This window comes from Balaenoptera physalus (assembly GCF_965194825.1).
Source record: "Balaenoptera physalus genome assembly, chromosome: 17".
Lineage (NCBI taxonomy): Eukaryota > Metazoa > Chordata > Mammalia > Artiodactyla > Balaenopteridae > Balaenoptera > Balaenoptera physalus.
Genome location: NC_138895.1, coordinates 55,271,078 through 55,290,094, shown reverse-complemented (window position 1 = coordinate 55,290,094; position 19,017 = coordinate 55,271,078). Strand labels below are relative to the sequence as shown.

Here is a 19,017-nt window from a genome sequence, read left to right as displayed (position 1 = left end):
GAGGATTAAGTAAAAAACTCATGGTAAGTGTACAGTGTTAGTATAAGTAATTATTAATATTTTAATCAGTATTATAATCATTAGCTGAGGTCACTGAAAAGAGTTTTACATTTAAATTTGTTCTTCTTAAAATTCTACCTGTGAGCTAATTTCTATACAGATGTAAGTAATTCATCGTGTCATGTGTTTTCAAATATAAAAGCCTAAAATACAAAAAAAAAATTCATCTTGTCATATATGAGGGCCTAAAAACAACAAAAAAAGGAAAAGATGAGAAAATTCAGTGAAGTACTGATAGAAAAAAATGATGCTGTTATTTAATATTTTGTGACTTTAATCTGATTAAACTTATACCCTTATAAAATGAGCTTATAAGCTTCACATAAATTACAATTTATTGACAGACACTAAAAAGGCAGGATATAGTATATGGGTATATCAAATACATAAATAGCTTCAAGTAAATGATTAGAGATTAAAGTTTAGGTTATTTATCAGAATAAACTCTAAAACAGCCTTTAAAAATAAAGAAAACATAGCAAGATGGCTGAGCAGAAAGACCCTGAGCACATGAGCACACCAAAATTACAACTATTTACAGAACAACTATCAGTGAAACAGACCAGAACCTATCAGAAAAGATCTTTTACAACTATAGATATAATGAAGATGGGCAGTAGGGGTGGAGTCATGGTACAGTCAAGACCATACCTCCGGTAGGTGAACCAGAAACAGAAGAATAATTATTGCAGAAGTTCTCCCCAAGGAGTCTGAGCCCCACATCAGGCTCTCAAACCCAGGGGTCCTGTGTTGGAAAGACAAGCCCCCAGAATGTTCGACTTTGAAGGCAAGTGGGGCTTCCTTTTGGGAGACCCAGAGGGTTGTAGGAAATACAGACTTCACTCTTAAGAGGGTGTACACACTCTGGGACTGGGGACAGAAGCAGTAATTTGAAAGGAGCCTGAGTTAGACCTGCCTGTTGATCTTGGAGAGTCTCCTGGTGAGGCAGGAGGCAAAAGGAGCTTACCTTGGGGACACATACCCTGGCAGAAGCCATCTTTGGGAGCTTGTTCTACCATGGGGACATTGATGCTGGCAAGTGCCATTTGGAATCTTCCCATTACCTTATTAGCACCTGAACCCAGCCCTGCCCACCAATCCTATAGGCACCAGTACCAGGTGCCTCAGGCCAAGCAACTAACTGAGCAGGGACACAGCACCACCCAACAGCAGACAGGCTGCCTTAAGAACCCCTGAGTCCACAGCCTCCCCTGTACATTGCCCAGCCTACCAGAGGGCCCACCAACCAGTACACAGGCACTAGACCTGGGACCAAGGTAATGATCATGATATGATCAAAGAACTCAGGAGAAAAATGGATGAACAAAGTGAGAAATCATAAGTGTTTAACAAAGAGTTAGAAAATATAAAAGAACAACCAAACAGAGATGAAGAATCCATAAAGTAAAATGAAAAATACACTAGAAGGAATCAACATTAGACTAAATGACACAGAGGAATGGATAAGCGAGCTGGAAGACAAGAGTAGTGGAAATCACAGAAGTGGAACAGAAAAAAAGAGAAAGGATAAAAAGAAATGAGGACACTAAGTGACCCCTAGGACAACATCAAGTGTGCTAACGTTCGCATTCTAGGAGTCACAGAAGAAGAGAGAAAGGGGCAGAGAAAATACCTAAAGACATAATCATTGAAGACTTCCCTAACCTAGGAAAGGAAACAGACATCCAGGTCTAGGACACACAGAGTTCCAAACATGATCAACCCAAAGAGGACCACAGCAAGACACACTGTAATTAAAATGGCAAAAATTTAAAATAAAGAGAATATTAAAGGCAGCAAGGTAAAAGCAACAACTTATATACAAGGAACTCCCGTAAGACTATGAGCTGAATTTTTAGTAGAAACACTGCAGGATAGAAGGAAGTAGCACGATATATTTTAAATGATGAAAGGGAAAAACCTACAACTGAGAATACTTTACCTGGCAAGGCTCTCAATCAGATTTGATGGAGACATTAAAAGTTTTACAGACAAGCAAAACGTAAAAGTGTTCACCAAATCAGCTTTACAAGAAATGTTAAACAGGCTTCTCTAAGTGAAAAAGAAAAGGCCACAACTGGAAACATGAAAATTACTAAAGAAAAAAGCTCATTGGTAAAGGCAAATAGGTAGTAAATCAACTGCGTAAAAGCTAGTAGGAAGGTTAAAAGACAAAAGTAGTAAAACCATCTACATCCATGATAAACACTTAAGGGATACTCAAAAGAAAAAAGTGTTAAATATGTCAAAAACAGCAAACGTGAAGAGAGAAGAGTAAAAATGCAGGGTTGTTGAAATGCATTTGAAATTAAGAGAACAGCAATTTAAAATAATCACATACATACATAGATTGCTAGCTCACTGTGTGTGTGTGTGTGTGTGTGTGTGTGTGTGTGTGTGTGTGTGTGTATGTGTGTATAAAAACCTCATGGTAACCACAAACCAAAAATCTATAACAGATACACAAAAATGAGAAGGGCATCTGCACGTTAACACTAAAGATAGTTATCAAATCACAAGGGAAGAGAACAAAAGAAAAGAACAAAAAAGAACTGCAAAAACAATTAACAAAATGGCAATAAGTACATACAGATCAATAATTACTTTAAATGTAAATGGACTAAATGCTCCAATCAAAAGTCATGAAGTGGTTGAATGCATACAAAAACAAGACCTGTATATATGCTGTCTTAAGAAGTCAGACACACACAGACTGAAAATGAGGAGACAGAAAAACATATTCCATGCAAAAGGAAATCAAAAGAAAGTCAGGGTAGCACTACTTCTATCAGACAAAATACTTTAAAACAAGGCTGTTACAAGACACAAAGAAGGGCCTTACATAATGATCAAGGGATCAATCCAGGAAGAAGATATAGCAACTGTAAATATATATGCACCCAACATAGGACCACCTAACACAGAAAATATTAACAGAAATAAAGGAAGAAACTGACAGTAACACAGTAATAGCAGAGGCCATTAACACCCCACTTACATCATCCTGACAGAAAATCAATATGGGAACACTGGCCTTAAATGACACATTAGACCAGATGAAGTTAATAGATATATATGGAATACTGCATCCAAAAGCAGCAGAGTATACATTCTTTTCAAGTGCACATGAAACATTTTCCAAGATACATCACATGCTAGGCCACAAAACAAGCCTCAGTAAATTTAAGAAAATTGAAATCATATCACGCATCTTATCTGACCAGAGTGATATGAGACTAGAAATTGACTACAAGAAAAAAAGCTGCAAAAAACACAGATGTATGGAGGCTAAACAATATCCTACTAAACAAACAATGGATCACTGAAGAAATCAAAAAATACCTGGAGACAGATGAAAATGAAACACAATGATCCAAAATCTATAGGATGCAAAAGCAGTTAAAAAAGGGAAGTATATAGCAATACAAGATTACCTCAGGAAACAAGAAAAATCTCCAATAAACAACCTAACCTTACACCTAAAAGAACTAGAAAAAGAACAAACAAAACACAGAGTTAGTAGAAGGAAAGAAATCATAAAGATAGAAGCAGAAATAAATGAAATGGAGACTAAAAAAAAAAAAATAGAAAAGATTAGTGAAACAAAGAGATGGTTCTTTGAAAAGATACATAAAACTGATGAACCTTTAGCCTGACTCATCAAGGAAAAAAGAGAGAAGGCCCAATTCAATAAAATCAGAAATGAAAAAGGAAGAGAAATCATAACAGATTACTGCAGACAGCTATATGACAATAAAATGGACAACCTAGAAGAAATGGACAAATTCCTACAAATGTACAATCTCCCAAGCATAAACCAGGAAGAAAGAGAAAATGTGAACAGACCAAATACCAGTAATGAAACTGAATTAGTAATAAAAGTTCCCATCAAACAAAAGTCTAGGGCCAGACGGCTTAACAGGTGAATTGTACCAAACATTTAGCAAAGAGTTAACACCTACCCTTCTCAAACTATTCCAAAACACTGAAGAGAAAAGAACACTTCTGAATTCATTCTATGAGGCCAGCATTACCCTGATACTGAAACCAAAGATATCACACACACAAAAAATTACAGGCCAATATCACTGATAAACATTGGTACAAAAATCCTCAACAAAATATTAGAAAACCAAATCCAACAAAACATTAAAAGGATCATACACCATGAGTAAGTGGGATTTATCCCAGGCATGAAAGGATGGCTCAATATCTGCAAATCAATCAGTGTGATATACCACATTAACAAATTGAAGAATAAAAACCATATGACCATCTTGCTAGATGCAGAAAAAGCTTTTGACAAAATTCAACATCCATTTATGATAAAAACACTCCAGAAAGTGGGTATAGAGGGAACATACCTCAACATAATAAAGGCCACGTACGAGAAGCTCACAGCTAATATTACACTCAATGGTGAAAAGCTGAAAGCACTTCCTCTAAGATAAGGAATAAGACAAGGATGCCCAATCTTGTCACTTTTATTGAACACAGTACTGGAAATCTTAACTATAGCAATTAAACAAGGGGAAAAAAAAAGAGATACAAATTGGAAAGGAAGAAGTAAAACTGTCACTATTTGCAGATGGTATGATACTATACATAGAAAATCCTTAAGATGCCACCAAAAGACTACTATAGATCATCAATGAATTTGGTAAAGTTGCAGGATACTAAATTAATATAGAGAAATCTATTTCATTTCTATACACCAACAACAAGCTATCAGAAAGAGAAATTAAGGAAACAATCTCATTTACCATCACATCAAAAATAATAAAATACCTAGGAATAAACTTACCTAAGGAGGTAATGGTCCTATACTTGAAAAACTGTAGTACACTGATGAAAGAAATTGAAGATGACACAAACAGATGGAAAGATACACTGTGTTCATGGACTGAAAGAATTAATATTGTTAAAATGACTATACTACCCAAGGCAATCTACAGATTCAATGCAATTCCTATCAAAATTCCAATGGCATTTTTCAGAGAACTAGAACAAATATTTTAAAAATTTGTATGGAAACACCAAAGACCCCAAATAGCCAAAACAATCTTGAGAAAGAAGAACAGAGTTGGTGGTGTCACACTCCCCGACTTCAGATTATACTAAAAAGCTACAGTAATCAATACAGTATGGTAGTGGCACAAAAACAGACACATAGATCAATGGAACAGAACAGAGAACCCAAATATTAACCCACATATGGTCAATTTATCTATTACAAAGAAGGCAAGAATATACAATGGGGAATAGACAGTCTCTTCAATAAATGCTACTGGGAAAACTAGGTATCTGCATGTAAAAGAATGAAATTAGAACATTTTCTCACACCATATACAAAAATAAACTCAAAATGGATTAAAGAACTAAATGTAAGACCAGAAACCATAAAATTACTAGAAGAAAACTTCTAGGCAGAACACCATTTGACATAAATCTTGGCATTATTTTTTTGGCTCCATCTCCTCCAGCAAAGGAAATAAAAGCAAAAATAAACACACAGGACCTAACTAAACTTAAAGCTTTGGCACAGCAGAGGAAACCACTGACAAAATGAAGACAGCCTACTGAATGGGAGAAAATACTTGCAAATAATATGACTGATAAGTGGTTAATATCCAAAATACATGAACAGCTCATACAACTCAGTATCAAAAAACCAAAAAACCCAATTAAAATATGGACAGAAGTCCAGAACAGACATTTTTCCACAGAAGACCTAGAGATGGCCAACAGGCACATGAGAAGATGCTCAACATTGCTAATCATCAGGGAAATGCAAGTCAAAACCACAATGAGATATCACCTCACACCTGTCAAAATGGGTATCGTCAAAAAGAACACAAATTGGGCTTCCCTGGTGGCGCAGTGGTTGAGAATCTGCCTGCCAATGCAGGGGACATGGGTTTGAGCCCTGGTCTGGGAAGATCCCACATGCCGCGGAGCAACTGGGCCTGTGAGCCACAATTGCTGAGCCTGCGCGTCTGGAGCCTGTGCTCCGCAACAAGAGAGGCCGCGATAGTGAGAGGCCCGCGCACCGCGATGAAGAGTGGTCCCCGCTTGCCGCAACTGGAGAAAGCCCTCGCACAGAAACGAAGACCCAACACAGCCATAAATTAAAAAATAAATAAATAGAATTAAAAAAAAAAAAAAAGAACACAAATTAGCAAATGCTGGTGAGGATGTGGAGAAAAGGGAACCCTGGCACACTTCTGGTGGGAATATAAATTGGTGCAGCCATTGTGGAAAACAGAATGGAGGTTCCTCAGAGAACTAAAAAGAGAACTGCAATTCTATTCCTGGGTATATACCCAAAGAAAACAAAAACACTCAGAAAAGATATATGCACTCCAATTTTCCTAACAGCATTATTTACAATTATTTACAATTTAGCCAAGATACGGAAGTTACCTGTGTCCATCAACAGATGAATTCCTAAATATGTGCTGTATATACATATACAACAGACAGTAAAACATTAAAAACAAAAAGAAATTTTGCCATTTGCAACATGGATGAACCTAGAGGGTATTAGGCTTAGTGAAATAAGTTAGAGACAAACGAATACTGTATGTTATCACTTATATGTGGAGTCTAAAAAATAAAGTAGTGAATATAATAAAAAAGAAACAGACTCACAGATATAGAGAACAAACTAATGGTTATCAGTGGGAAGAGGTGATACAGGGGTAGGGGTTTAGGATGCAGAAACTACTATGTATAAAATAAATAGGCTACAAGTATATATTGTACAGCACAGGGAACATAGCCGGTATTTTATAATAATTATCAATGGCTTATAATCTACAAAAATTTTGAATCACTATGTTGTACACCTGAAAATAATATAATACTGTAAATCAACTATACCTCAATAAAAAACGTATAAGGAAAAGATAAAGTTAAGCATGTTTCATCAACATCGTTCTCACCCAAGCTAACTGGCAAAGGTTTAACTTTATTCCATGTATTTTGGAGCATATTCTAACTATTAGTCCTGTTAGTTATTATCTTTGAGACTTTAATTCATTTACAAAATGAAAATAATCTATCTCTGGTTACACAGTTACTGAGCATTTAGAAAACTGTCTTAGTTTACATAAATATATGGCCATATCAATACTGGCTTTAAGACTATTTATTACTTAAGTAATACCATTCTACTAATCAGTTGAGTAAAGTTATGAAGAACTGTAAGAAGTTATAAAATACGAAGTCCAAAAACGAGAAATTTTATTTGTTCTAAAATATTTGTTATACTCCTAGAAAAATTATTTTTTCTCTTCAGTTTTAAAGTGGAAGGGCTCCCTCTCTGGCAGAATCTTAGAGGAAATTTCAGTCTACAAAACAAGTAAAAAAAACTGCTATCATTTTAACCCGTATTTTCTTAAGCCTTTCTCCTACCCTACAGCTTCTAGGATTTCTACTCCAAAGCAAGGAAAACAGCTAGAAAACTGGGACTTGAGCTTGTCTACACACCAAAACACATCATAATGCATTGTACCATTTTATAAAACTCTCAAAGACATCCTGGTGAGGTAATGAATATGCTAGGGTCTAGCTGTCTCTGTGCTCCATGACAACTTAGTTCAGTAAACCACTCCATATGAATTTTCACCTTTAAAATGGGAAGTAATACTACTGACTTTGTAAGGTTATTGTGAAGGTTAAGTGAAACCACATATATAAACTCTATGTGCAGAGCTGAGGACCAGTGAGAAGCATGCTCTCATATCTGAAAAAATCACGTAACAGCTTCCTATGAGGTTAAAAAGGAATTGGTGACTGTAAGTGTGTAAGTGTGAATTGGTGACTGTAAGTGTGTGATGTACATTATAATGACCTATAAAGTTCAAAATATCCACGTTTTGCCTGCATTTGTAATAAATTAAACTATATTACAGTATTAGCAAACTAATGATAAATGTTAATTCAAACTGCAAATCAAAAGAATACATGCATAGCATCACTGTTCTTGGTTTAAAAAAAAAAAAAAAGCTATGTTAATTGGCTAATCTGATAACCTGATCAGAATTTTAACAAATCCAATCATTTCAGATGCCTAATCCCTTCTGTGCTGATGTTTCATAAACAAAAACTTGAAATCATTCAACTTAAAAATAAAAAGACATAACAAAGTACTCTCGAGCCAAATTACACCACCACCAATGGAAATCATTTTGATATTTTTACATGTTTTACATTTAAGGGTGGCAAGCTGCTTTGGGGGCATCTTCCAAAGTCACTCCTGGTTCTAAGTATATATCTAGTCTCATTTAAATCATCTATAATCTCAGTAAAAATAAAATTAATATTCATAAGGCAAGATATAATCTTAAATTACCAAAGAAAAAACAACTGGCAATACATTTTCTAACAAATAATGCATACATACTTATACTGAAAAATATCTAGGATTCTTAAAATAGTAAGGTTGAGTAAGATATTTCTTTATTAGAATATCATTTAAAGTTCTGTATTAGGCAACAATGCTTGAAACTTTTTGGAAAGCTTAAGAAAGACTTTTCTTAGATTGCTAAAATAATAGTCTTAAAACACAAAATTATAAATGTATTTAGTCTGGGATCCAGTCAATAAAAATTAAAGTTAATTCACTACGATAGTTCTACTAAATTTATTTTTAAGCAAAACAAAAATTCCAAATATTTTCCTACAAAGTTAAATTAAAAATTAAGGCAGTAATAAAGGTTTGATAACTTCCTGTTAATGTAGAACAGGAAAACCAAAACACTTTCACAAACCAAAATTACAGTCCCTTATTCATTTCCTTTTTGAAGATATTTATGATGAGCAGAAATAGCTTAAATTAAGGTATGCTTTTATAATCATACAATTTTGTATTCTATAAATATTCTCTATACTTAAACTTTTAAATTATACAATTTTGCAGAATGTCACCATAAAAAGACTAATAAATATAGAAATTGAAATCATCGATTAAGATTTACCAGAGTATATTTTTGATTAATTGGTTGATGCCTTCTCCCCTTTTTCCCATACCAGAGACGAGACATTTCCTTTCCAGGGCAAATTAAGTTACATCAAATCTCCTAAGAACTGTTTTAAAAAGCATTCTTCCTCTGTCAAAAATACATTTCTAGCACAGGAGCCCTACTACAGTGACAAAACAGTTTGCTGGAGACAAAGATTTGATTGACAAGACAGAGAGCTAATCACCAAGTAGTATCCATTGCAAAGATAGTCCTGAGTGGAGACTGTAAAGCTGGGGAGGGAAAAGAGGATTTCCCATGTTTAAGTTTGGTTGCACTGTACCCAAATGTGCAGAGAAAGGACTCAAAAGCTTAAAGATACAGAGCATGTATTTCCAAATACCAGTACACTAAGAAATATACTAAAAATAAACCAGTCATAAAAAAGTAATCAGTACAGTTTCCAGAGTCCCTCCCAAAGTACACAAATGATTTCAATTAACATTTTACTATTTGCTCATACAGTCATAAAATTCTGTTCCTCATTTACATCTAAGAGTCCTATAAAATTTCATCTTACATGTATTTTTAAGCAGTAAAACATCCTTTGAGGACTCTTCAATCCTCAAACTTTTAGAATGACTATGTAAAAATGAAGCCAATCTACTACAAATAAATCCTATACAGATATTCAGTGTGACCTGAAAATTCCTTTTAGTATTAACACAGTACATTTTTAAACTGCATTTTCTAACATCTAGTTTCTTGAAAAAATACTTATATTTATTATGCCTATGTATATACTTCACTAACCAGGGGTATCCTGAATATAAGTGAATTTTTAAGATTAAATATTATTATGACTATAAACTGTAATTACCTAGATTACCTCAGTTTTAACTAGAATATCAATGCCATATGATACACTGAATATTTCTTCCATTTTAAGTTAAAACTGCTCCTCCCCCTTTACCTTGTTGTGTGTACACACAAAGCTGTGCACACAATGCCACCCTTCACACACACACAGCTACCTTTCTAGTATATACAACGCTGCACCATACCCACACCCCCCCATCTCCTTCCTGCACATTCCAGCATGTGCATGCACAAGACACAGCACACCCCCTGATGAATATCCACCCTGCCATGCCACTCATACCAGTCACCCCCCTAACTCCCCCACCAGCTCCACCACACTTACCCTAAGATCTCTCTACCACAGTCCTTCGTAGGCACACTACACCCATCTCCACACCAGCTTTACAATACAGGGTTCTATTATATACTCAGTGAACTGTGGTCGCCAACCCCCACCCCTGCACTCCCTCTGCACACACCAACAGCATTAAATAATTTGGTGGTGGTGGGGTGCTCTTTTGAAAACCTGTCATTACTTCCAGCTGGATTTTCTAGAATTAGAAATATTACATGCATACCAAAATGTGGTTTAAATGCGATTTTAAAAAATATACACACATGCACCACGCATAGGATAGCCTATTTCGTTGGTTGTCTTACTCAGCATACACCTCCACACCTTCTTCCTAATACAGTTTTGATTTTGCTAAGGTATCTTTTCAGCCGTGTGTTTCTGAGAAGGCTGGCTCCATGCCTAGACAGGATGGGTTCTTAAAGATCTAAACCAGTGGCTCTCAAATTTTAGCCTACACCAGAATCACTTGGAACATTTGTTAAAACAGAATACTGGGCTCCAAAACCAGTTTCTGATAAGTAGACTGCAATGGAGCCTGAGAATGTATTTTTTAATTTTTTTTTTTATTTTTTGGCTGCGCTGCGGCTTGTGGTATTTTAGTTCCCTGAGCAGGGATCGAACCTGGGCCCTTGGCAGTGAGAGCGCAGAGTCCCAACCACTGGACCATCAGGGAATTCCCTGTACTTTTTAAACAAATTCCTAGATACTACTGCTGCTGGTCGTGGTCTGGGGACCACACTTTGAAAAACAACTAAACTACAATGAGATATCACTTCACAGCGGTCAGAATGGCTATTATCAAAAAGACAAGATATAACAAGCATTGGCGAGAATATGGAGAAAAGGGAAACCCTTGTGCACTACTGGTGGGACTGTACATAGGTGTAGCTACCATGGAAAACAGTATATTTTTTGAGGTTCCCCCAAAAATTAAAAATAGAACTACCATATGATCTAGCAATTCCACTCTTGGGTATTTATCTGAAGAATGAAAACACAGATTTTAAAAGATACATGCACTGCCATGTTGACTGCAACATTATTTACAATAGCCAAGATATAGGAACAACCTAAGTGTCCATCAATGGATGAATGGATGAAGAAAATGTGGTATAGATACACAGTGGAATACTACGTAGGCCAAAAAAAAAAAGGAAAAGACTGAAATATTGCCATTTGAGACAACATGGATGGACCCTGAGTTCATTAGCTAAGTGAAATAAGTCAGACAGAGAAAGACAAATATCATATGACCTCATTTATATGTGGAATTTAAAACAACAACAAAAAATGAAGCCCATAGATACAGGAAACAGATTGGTGGTTGCTGGGGGGTTGGGGGGTGGCATAGGGGAGGGCAAAATGAGTGAAGGGGGGGTCAAAGGTACAAACCTCCAATTAAAAAATAAGTCATGAGGATATAATACATATCATGGTGAATATAGTTAATAATACTGCATTACATATTTGAAAGTTGCTAAGAGAATAAATAGATCTTAAAAGTCTTTATCACAAAAAAGATTAACTAGACTTACTGTGGTGATCATTTCACAGTATATGCAAATATCAAATTATAATGCTGTACACCTGAAATTAATATGTTATATGTTATTTATACCTCAATTGAAAAAGAAAAATCAACAGGTCTTAGCTATTTTAAGTGTGATTTTCTGTTTCTTGAAGCCAAATGCTTCCATTTAATAAATACAATACCTACCTAGCAGACATAAAATGAACTCAGTAAATCTCTTTCTTGCCCTTTCTTTTTTCATAATACTCAGAAAACATAATGCTAGGTCATTTAAATTTGTCTAGACACCCCAGGGCTTGAAGCAGATGTCAATTTAGCATTAAAAATGTAAAATGACAGGCTATAAAATGAAGCACTTTTAAAAACATAACCAGCTTAAAGGTTGAACATAATCTGTTCTCATAATTCACATATTCAACTTAATAATGTTTTTTCCTTTACTTTCTTTATCAGGGCTGAAATTACTGAAAGACCTTATACCTGATATCCTCTAAGTTGGGAGTGGTCTACTAGAAGCAATAATACATTATCTACCCTACTCAATATTGAAAGTAATATTTTAATTTTTAAAATCATCAAATAGTCTGTCATTCATTCATCCCTTCTCACAATATCAATTAGACATTTTGTGCTTTAATAGAAATTTTACAGTCTATAGCTTTTGGCTAGTAACTGAGATAGATTATTAATAGGGAAAGCAAAGCATTGGTTCAATACTTTCCTGAGGTAGTTAACATCAGTAATAGTCAAAACAGGCCATAATGACTCCTGGGTGCTAAATGTTAATATGAAAAAACATAATAATAGCCTAGAACCAGAGACCTACTCTACAGCAGTGCCTATAATAATACTGTACTATATACTTGAAAATTTGCTAAGAAGGTAAATCTTATGTTAAGTGTTCTTATTACAAAATAATAACTATAAAGAGGTGAGAAGAAACTTCTGGAGATGATGAATGTTTACGGCATAGATTGTGGTGATGGTTGCATGGATATATACTTGTCTCCAAACTCATCAAGTTGTATACATTAAATATGCACAGCTTTTTGTAAATCAATCATACCTCAATAAAGAGGTTTAAAAAATACTCAATATAGAAATATTATATGACAATTTGTATTAACTCATAAATTCTAATTGTTTTTAATGCTTTTGATTTATGAATTTTTCAGATTTACTAAATTTCTTTGGCATTATGATTTGTAATCCTATGTGATTAGATCAATGTAAAAAAAAGTATATTCTTCTTTAATTGCTTTTATCTGAGAAATGTGACCTCTACTTAGTGACTTAGAGATAGAGACTACTTTCATTTTGAACAAAATCAATTCTGTATGGATTTTGCAGGCTAGGCTAAGAGATCAGGAATTTTGTTTTATATATTGACTCAATTTTAATTTTGGCATTACTTGTGCTTTAATTTAAAAAACAAAACAAAAAAACAACCCATGTGTTTAAGAAAATGAACACCAGAATACTCATTGTCTGGCAGCTTAAGAAGTAAAACATTAACCAAACAATTGAAGCTTCCTGATACTGGTGCTTCTTAGAAGTTGCAGCATTACCAAACTGTTAGTCTTCTCTGAGAAACCTAATAAACAACCACGGCAATAACTCTACTTAATTAGTGACAACTAAGAAAACAGAACTGATTCCACATGATGATTACCACATCCTACTGGAAAACCAAATCAATAAGCATATAATATGATACATTTTATAGCCTAAATTGCTAAGATTAGGTTAAATATATTAAATTTATATAATTAAAATGGAGAACACTAAAAATTAATGTCAAAATGGGAAGATCCTATAAATGATTTATAAAATTATCTACGCCAGAAAGCAGATTCTAAAATACTTGGAATAACTACAAAACCTTTGTACAGGTTTATTTAATAAGTAGCCAATATATTTACATTTACACTTTCACTTAAATGAAACCTTTGATTATTTGAGAAAATGTGAGTAATGTCAAGCACCTAAAAATGCACAAGTCATATCAGAAACCAAACACTGAATGGAACATATTTTTATCAGTACTTTGGCAAGTGTAAGAAGTAAACCAGAGTAATCTTCTAATATCAATCATTGCTTTTAAAAATGAAAAGCACTAATATGTTATATAATTTACTATGGGCATATAATTTTAGTAAATCCATATTTTAAAATTTAATCAACAAGGATAAACCTGGGGATACAATCTTAGTAAACTTGTATTTTAAAATTTAACCAACAAACAAGCCTGGGAGGTAAACTTTTAAATAAATCAATTAAAGCTAATTTAATAAAGTCAATTTCTTAGTTGTTTTGACCACTGGATGTTTTAATTAGTAGGTCTGGAGTATGAGAGATACTGCATTACAAGTGGTATAAAATTAACTTTAGAGATGAAAAAAAATTGAAAACTTTTTCTGCCAGCTCTTATCCCAAAAGGAGTGGAATGTCAACCCAAAGGAAGTGGTACAACAAGAAATTTTAACTTCAAAAGTTCTACTTTTGAGGCATGTCATCAAGCAGCAAGACTGGTACACTCAACACATGTGACAAGCTGAAACCTAAAACTTTCAGAGGATTCTAGTATAGTGCCTCCTGAAGTTGGTATTTGGGGTGGAGGGTGATAAAGCCTGAGGGGTGCAGTTATGTGCCATGGTACCTGGTGATAGGATAAAACTGATCTGTATTACTGTAGCATCATTTTTATTTCATGATAAGAATTTTAAAAGTTTTTTATGTACATCAGATAAATTAAGAAGATAAATGCAAAATTCACATGAACCTTAAAAATAAAACAGGCTTCAAAGATATTTCAGGCTTACTGTGGTAGGCACTGCTTTAGACTATACCATTGGACACTTGGGTACTTGTCAAGTACATCCAACTTTAAAGCGCATTTGATAGATAAGTTCAAGAGGCATAGATCAATGAAAAAAAAAGTATGGAAGGCCTGGTATACTTCTTGATTTCCCTTTCTTTGTAGTGCCTCTGAGTACATAAGGTGATAGGAGTCCTTTGGTATGTAAGGGAGCTATGCCTGAAGTAACTATGTCAGGATTGCTACTATTGATAAGAAATCTTTTTAAAAATCAAAGCATAAAATGATTAAAGAAACTTTCTCCACTGTGAAGCAAATTTATGTTTTTGGTGTGCAGATGCAACACCAAAATAAGGGGAATATTTTGAAAATGTTTTATACATTGTAACTTGCATGACAGATACTTGAAAATTAAAGTATATTATGACCAATATAGTCTGAAAGTACCTTTTGTCTTAGCATTATATATGTTTAACACAACACCCAAAGTGGTGGCTTGGGGTAGTACAGTAGTTATTCCACCTCTAATGTACAATGTAATCACCTGAGGAGCTTTAAACGAATACTGATAAGTAGGTCCCACCCCAGGGGTTCTGATTTAATTGCTCTGAGGTGACCCTGAGTATTAAGATTTTTGAAAGCTCCCCCAGATGATTCAAAGGTTCTGCCTAGGTTGAGAACTTGGTGTGGTAAAAGAGTATAGTCTCTGAATTACAGATTAACCACTTTGAGGATTTTAGCTAAAATTAAGCTTAAGAAACAAGCTTAGAGAAATTACCTGTAAAATAAAGATAATAGTCTATGATTAAATGGGTTGCACTAGATCTAAATATTGATTTATAGGAAATTCAAGGCAGAAGAACATGTCAGTAAGACTGTGGGGATGTGATCAGCAAAATCCAGACTATGGGACATTCTACAGGAAAAATATGATTTCTTAAAAGCTAAAATTACAAGGTAAAAAAGCAAAGCAAGGCAAACAAATGGAGGGAGAACCTACATCTACAGAGAATTAAGAGACATTTTAACTAATCAAAACATCTAAACATTAGCTGGATGCCGATTCAAACAGCAAACAGTAAAAATACATTCATATTACGTGTATCTTAAACATTTTTATCACATTTGAAGAAATGTGAACTGGGGAAAAGGAAGGATTACAGATAAAATCAGTTGAGAAAGCTGAGTGGCACATGCAAATTCACTATACTATTAATCTCTATATTTATGTATTAATCAAATCAAAGCACAATCATCAGCAAACAGTATGGGTCAAAATAGGCATCTTTTCCCACCTTTACCTGACACTGCTGAAATGCCATTAGTGTATTTTCCTTTTCAGTGAACATCCATAAAAACAATCCCCATCAAAAAGCAAGTAATATTTCTCACAAAACTGCAAAGGCCCACATAAAACATTATCCTCAGTAAACATGCTCTACCGACTTTTTGCACTGAATACTGGCAGAAACCAGAAGACTCTACAATTGTTCCTTTTCAGTCGCAAGGTAGGGTTATTAAACTACCAACAGCAGAAGAATTCATAATTAAGAAACTCAAGACAGTATGGCTAAAAAAGAAACAATGTTGAGGTAAGCTGACGTTTTATGCTAACTATATTTATATTGACTAATGACTAAACTAGAACAATAAAGAGTACATATTAAATAACATCAATCTGTTACACATCTTGAGTTACATGTATAGTATTTCTAGATTCTTTCTCCCAATATTCAAGAATCTTAGTTCTAATGTATCTTAAGGGGTTCTTACTCCTGACAATCTTAAAATTTAGCTATCTTTTCTCTTTGCTAGTAAAGGTAGGTTTCTGCTACTCTCACTTCTCTCTGGAATTCACTGTACAAATCTCTAATACTGCTCTCCTTTTTTCCTTTTCTCATCATTTCTAATTCTTGAATTCCAACCTTTTCTAATTATCTTCAGTAGAACTGACTTTCAATTTGCACATTTGGGATCTGAAATTGTTTCAAATATTATAGAATTTTTCTTGCTACAAAACGTGCACATTTTAGTAATTTGGGGTGCCACAGTTAACGAATCCTTTTAGGGTAATGATGAGGATAGTGTAAGATCAAAGAAGAGTTACTAAAGTCAAACAGAAGTACCAAGGAAAATAATCCTGGTAGAGGATTAAAAAGGAAGATAATAATACTAAATAATTATATTTAATTATATTTAAGTATTAATATCTGATAATAAATTTTCATGTTATCATAGTATATAGAAAAAATATGTTGTTACTGATGTGCACTGGAAGGAAGAACAAAGACAAATGTATTAAACTTACAAAGGCATGTTTCTTTAAACTCACTAAGAGAAAGGACTTTCTAACAGAACTGTCCTAAACTGAAAAGTACTGCCCTTTGAGGTAGTAAGTTTCTTATCACTAAATATATTAAAGCAGAACAAAGAATAGTGTAAAATGTAAAATGAGAGAGGCTGAACTGTCAGTTAATTCCAACTTCCAGAGTCTATGGCTTTATGACAAAATATTTACTACAAGTGACATAAGAACTTATTTTAGGATACAGATCAATTTTTAATAAGTACAAGTTTCATTATTTATTTTAATCTATGTCCAAATTTATTCATTAATGCTGTAAGTATTTATCGAGGATGAATTATATGCCTGTACTGTTCTTAGCTCTGCAGATAGTGTATGAAACCCATAAAACCCTGCCCTCATGCCACTTACAGAGGTAGGGGGACAGGAAGGAAACAGAAGAGAAGTAATAGAGGAGGTGAGTTTATCATATGCAAAAGTTTCCCCAATGTATAAATTTCATGTTAGCATGAAATAAATTCATAATAAATTCATCCTAAATTCTAAGTCACCTCTTCTCCAGCCGTAGGTAGAAATTTTTAATTACTCTTATTTTATATACGTCTCTAGTCAAATTCCTTTTTTAAAAAACATCCTTTTAACATTTAAAATACTTTTTATGTCATTTTACATTTCTTCAAACCCACAGAATGTGCAACACCAAGAGTGAGCCCTAAGGTAAACAACAGACTTTTGATGGAAAAAAAAAAAGCAACAACAACTGTCTAGGTACTTAGTAGCTATCAGGCACTAGACCAACACTACACAAGAGAAATACAATGCAAGACATATGCAATTACAAATTTTCTAGTGGACACATGAAAAAAGGAAAAAAAAAGTTAAATCAATTTTAATATATTTACTTCACCCAATATATCCAAAATATTATCATTTCAACATAATCAGTATAAAAATTAATGATATCTTACATTTTTTTCTTTCAATTCTAAATCTTTAAAATCCAGTATATATTTTATATTTACAGATTATCTCTATTTGGACTAGCCACATTTCAAGTGCTCTACAGCTACAAGTGGCTAAGCGCTATTGTATCTATAGGAATTAGTATATTTAACTACATCTCAATGCAGACACCAAATTTCATAGGAAATACCTGAACTTACTTAGATCATATTTAGATTTCATGAAACTTATAGTTGAAAGAATAGATTCATATATCCAAGTTGTTCCAAACATATGTAAACGTCATCCAATACTGAATCAAGTATCGGTTTTTACATTTAAATTAATTAAAAGTAAACAGAACTAAAATTTCAATTCCTTAGTTGCATTAGCCACATTTCAAGTACTCGATAGCCACATGTCACTAGTGGCTACTGTATTAGATAGTGCAACAAAATGTTTCTAGACAATGCAGCAAAAAAAGTTTTTAAAATTAAATTTTTTATCATCCATCTTCTTTTTATTTGAATCAATTCTAGTTGAAAACAAGTGAGGAGACTTTTTTTCTTTAGAAATCATAACTTGCAGAGTCTTCCACAAGAACTGAGGCAGTTCCTTTGAATCAAAATGTCAATACTCAAAAAAATAATAATAAAAGTCTATTATTTCCAAAGTTAAGTATTCCAATCCCAAAGGAGAGAAAACTCTCAACTCCCTTGATTGAAAATATTGCCATCCACCTTGCCACCCAAGTTAGAAACTTCACCATTACCTAATTGTCACTAAATCCTGTCTTATTAGCTAGGTAATACCTTTTTAAAAAACTTCATTTTATCCCCTTCCACTCTACCTTCTATTGTTACTACCTTTGATCACCTGGGCTATTTTAAAAGTATCCTAAAGCTAATCTTAAATACATAGGGATTATTTTGCACATGTGAACACCCATGTAAATCATCACCAAGAATAAAATACAGACCATCTCCAGTGCTCTATATAAAGTTCCCTCCTGCCCCTAGCCAAGCCCTAAACTCCCAGAAACAGGTAGTCTGGTGGGCTTTTGACTAGTTTTGCCCTTACGAATTTTATGTAAATGGAATTATACAGTATATAGTCTTTTATGTCTGGCTTGGTTTCTTTTATTAAACTATTATCTTTGAGACTCATCCACGTTGTTGTTAC

The 19,017-nt window shown here is 33.9% G+C and overlaps 1 protein-coding gene across 12 annotated transcripts in view; it reads right to left on the bottom strand.

Moving 5' to 3' along the window:
* The window catches only part of OXR1 (oxidation resistance 1), a 463,267-nt gene that overhangs the window by 25,692 nt on the left and 418,558 nt on the right, over positions 1–19,017 (bottom strand). Inside the window, exon 1 of one of the 12 annotated variants that reach the window (XM_082434273.1) lies at positions 9,042–9,976. The exons of 10 other annotated variants lie outside the window; for them this stretch is intronic. In XM_082434273.1, coding sequence (XP_082290399.1) covers positions 9,042–9,107 — 66 coding nt within the window. In that variant the 5' untranslated portion in view covers positions 9,108–9,976. Of the gene's footprint in view, positions 1–9,041; positions 9,977–19,017 lie in introns of those variants that run through there. One more of the 12 variants, XM_082434274.1, reaches the window with a different exon arrangement.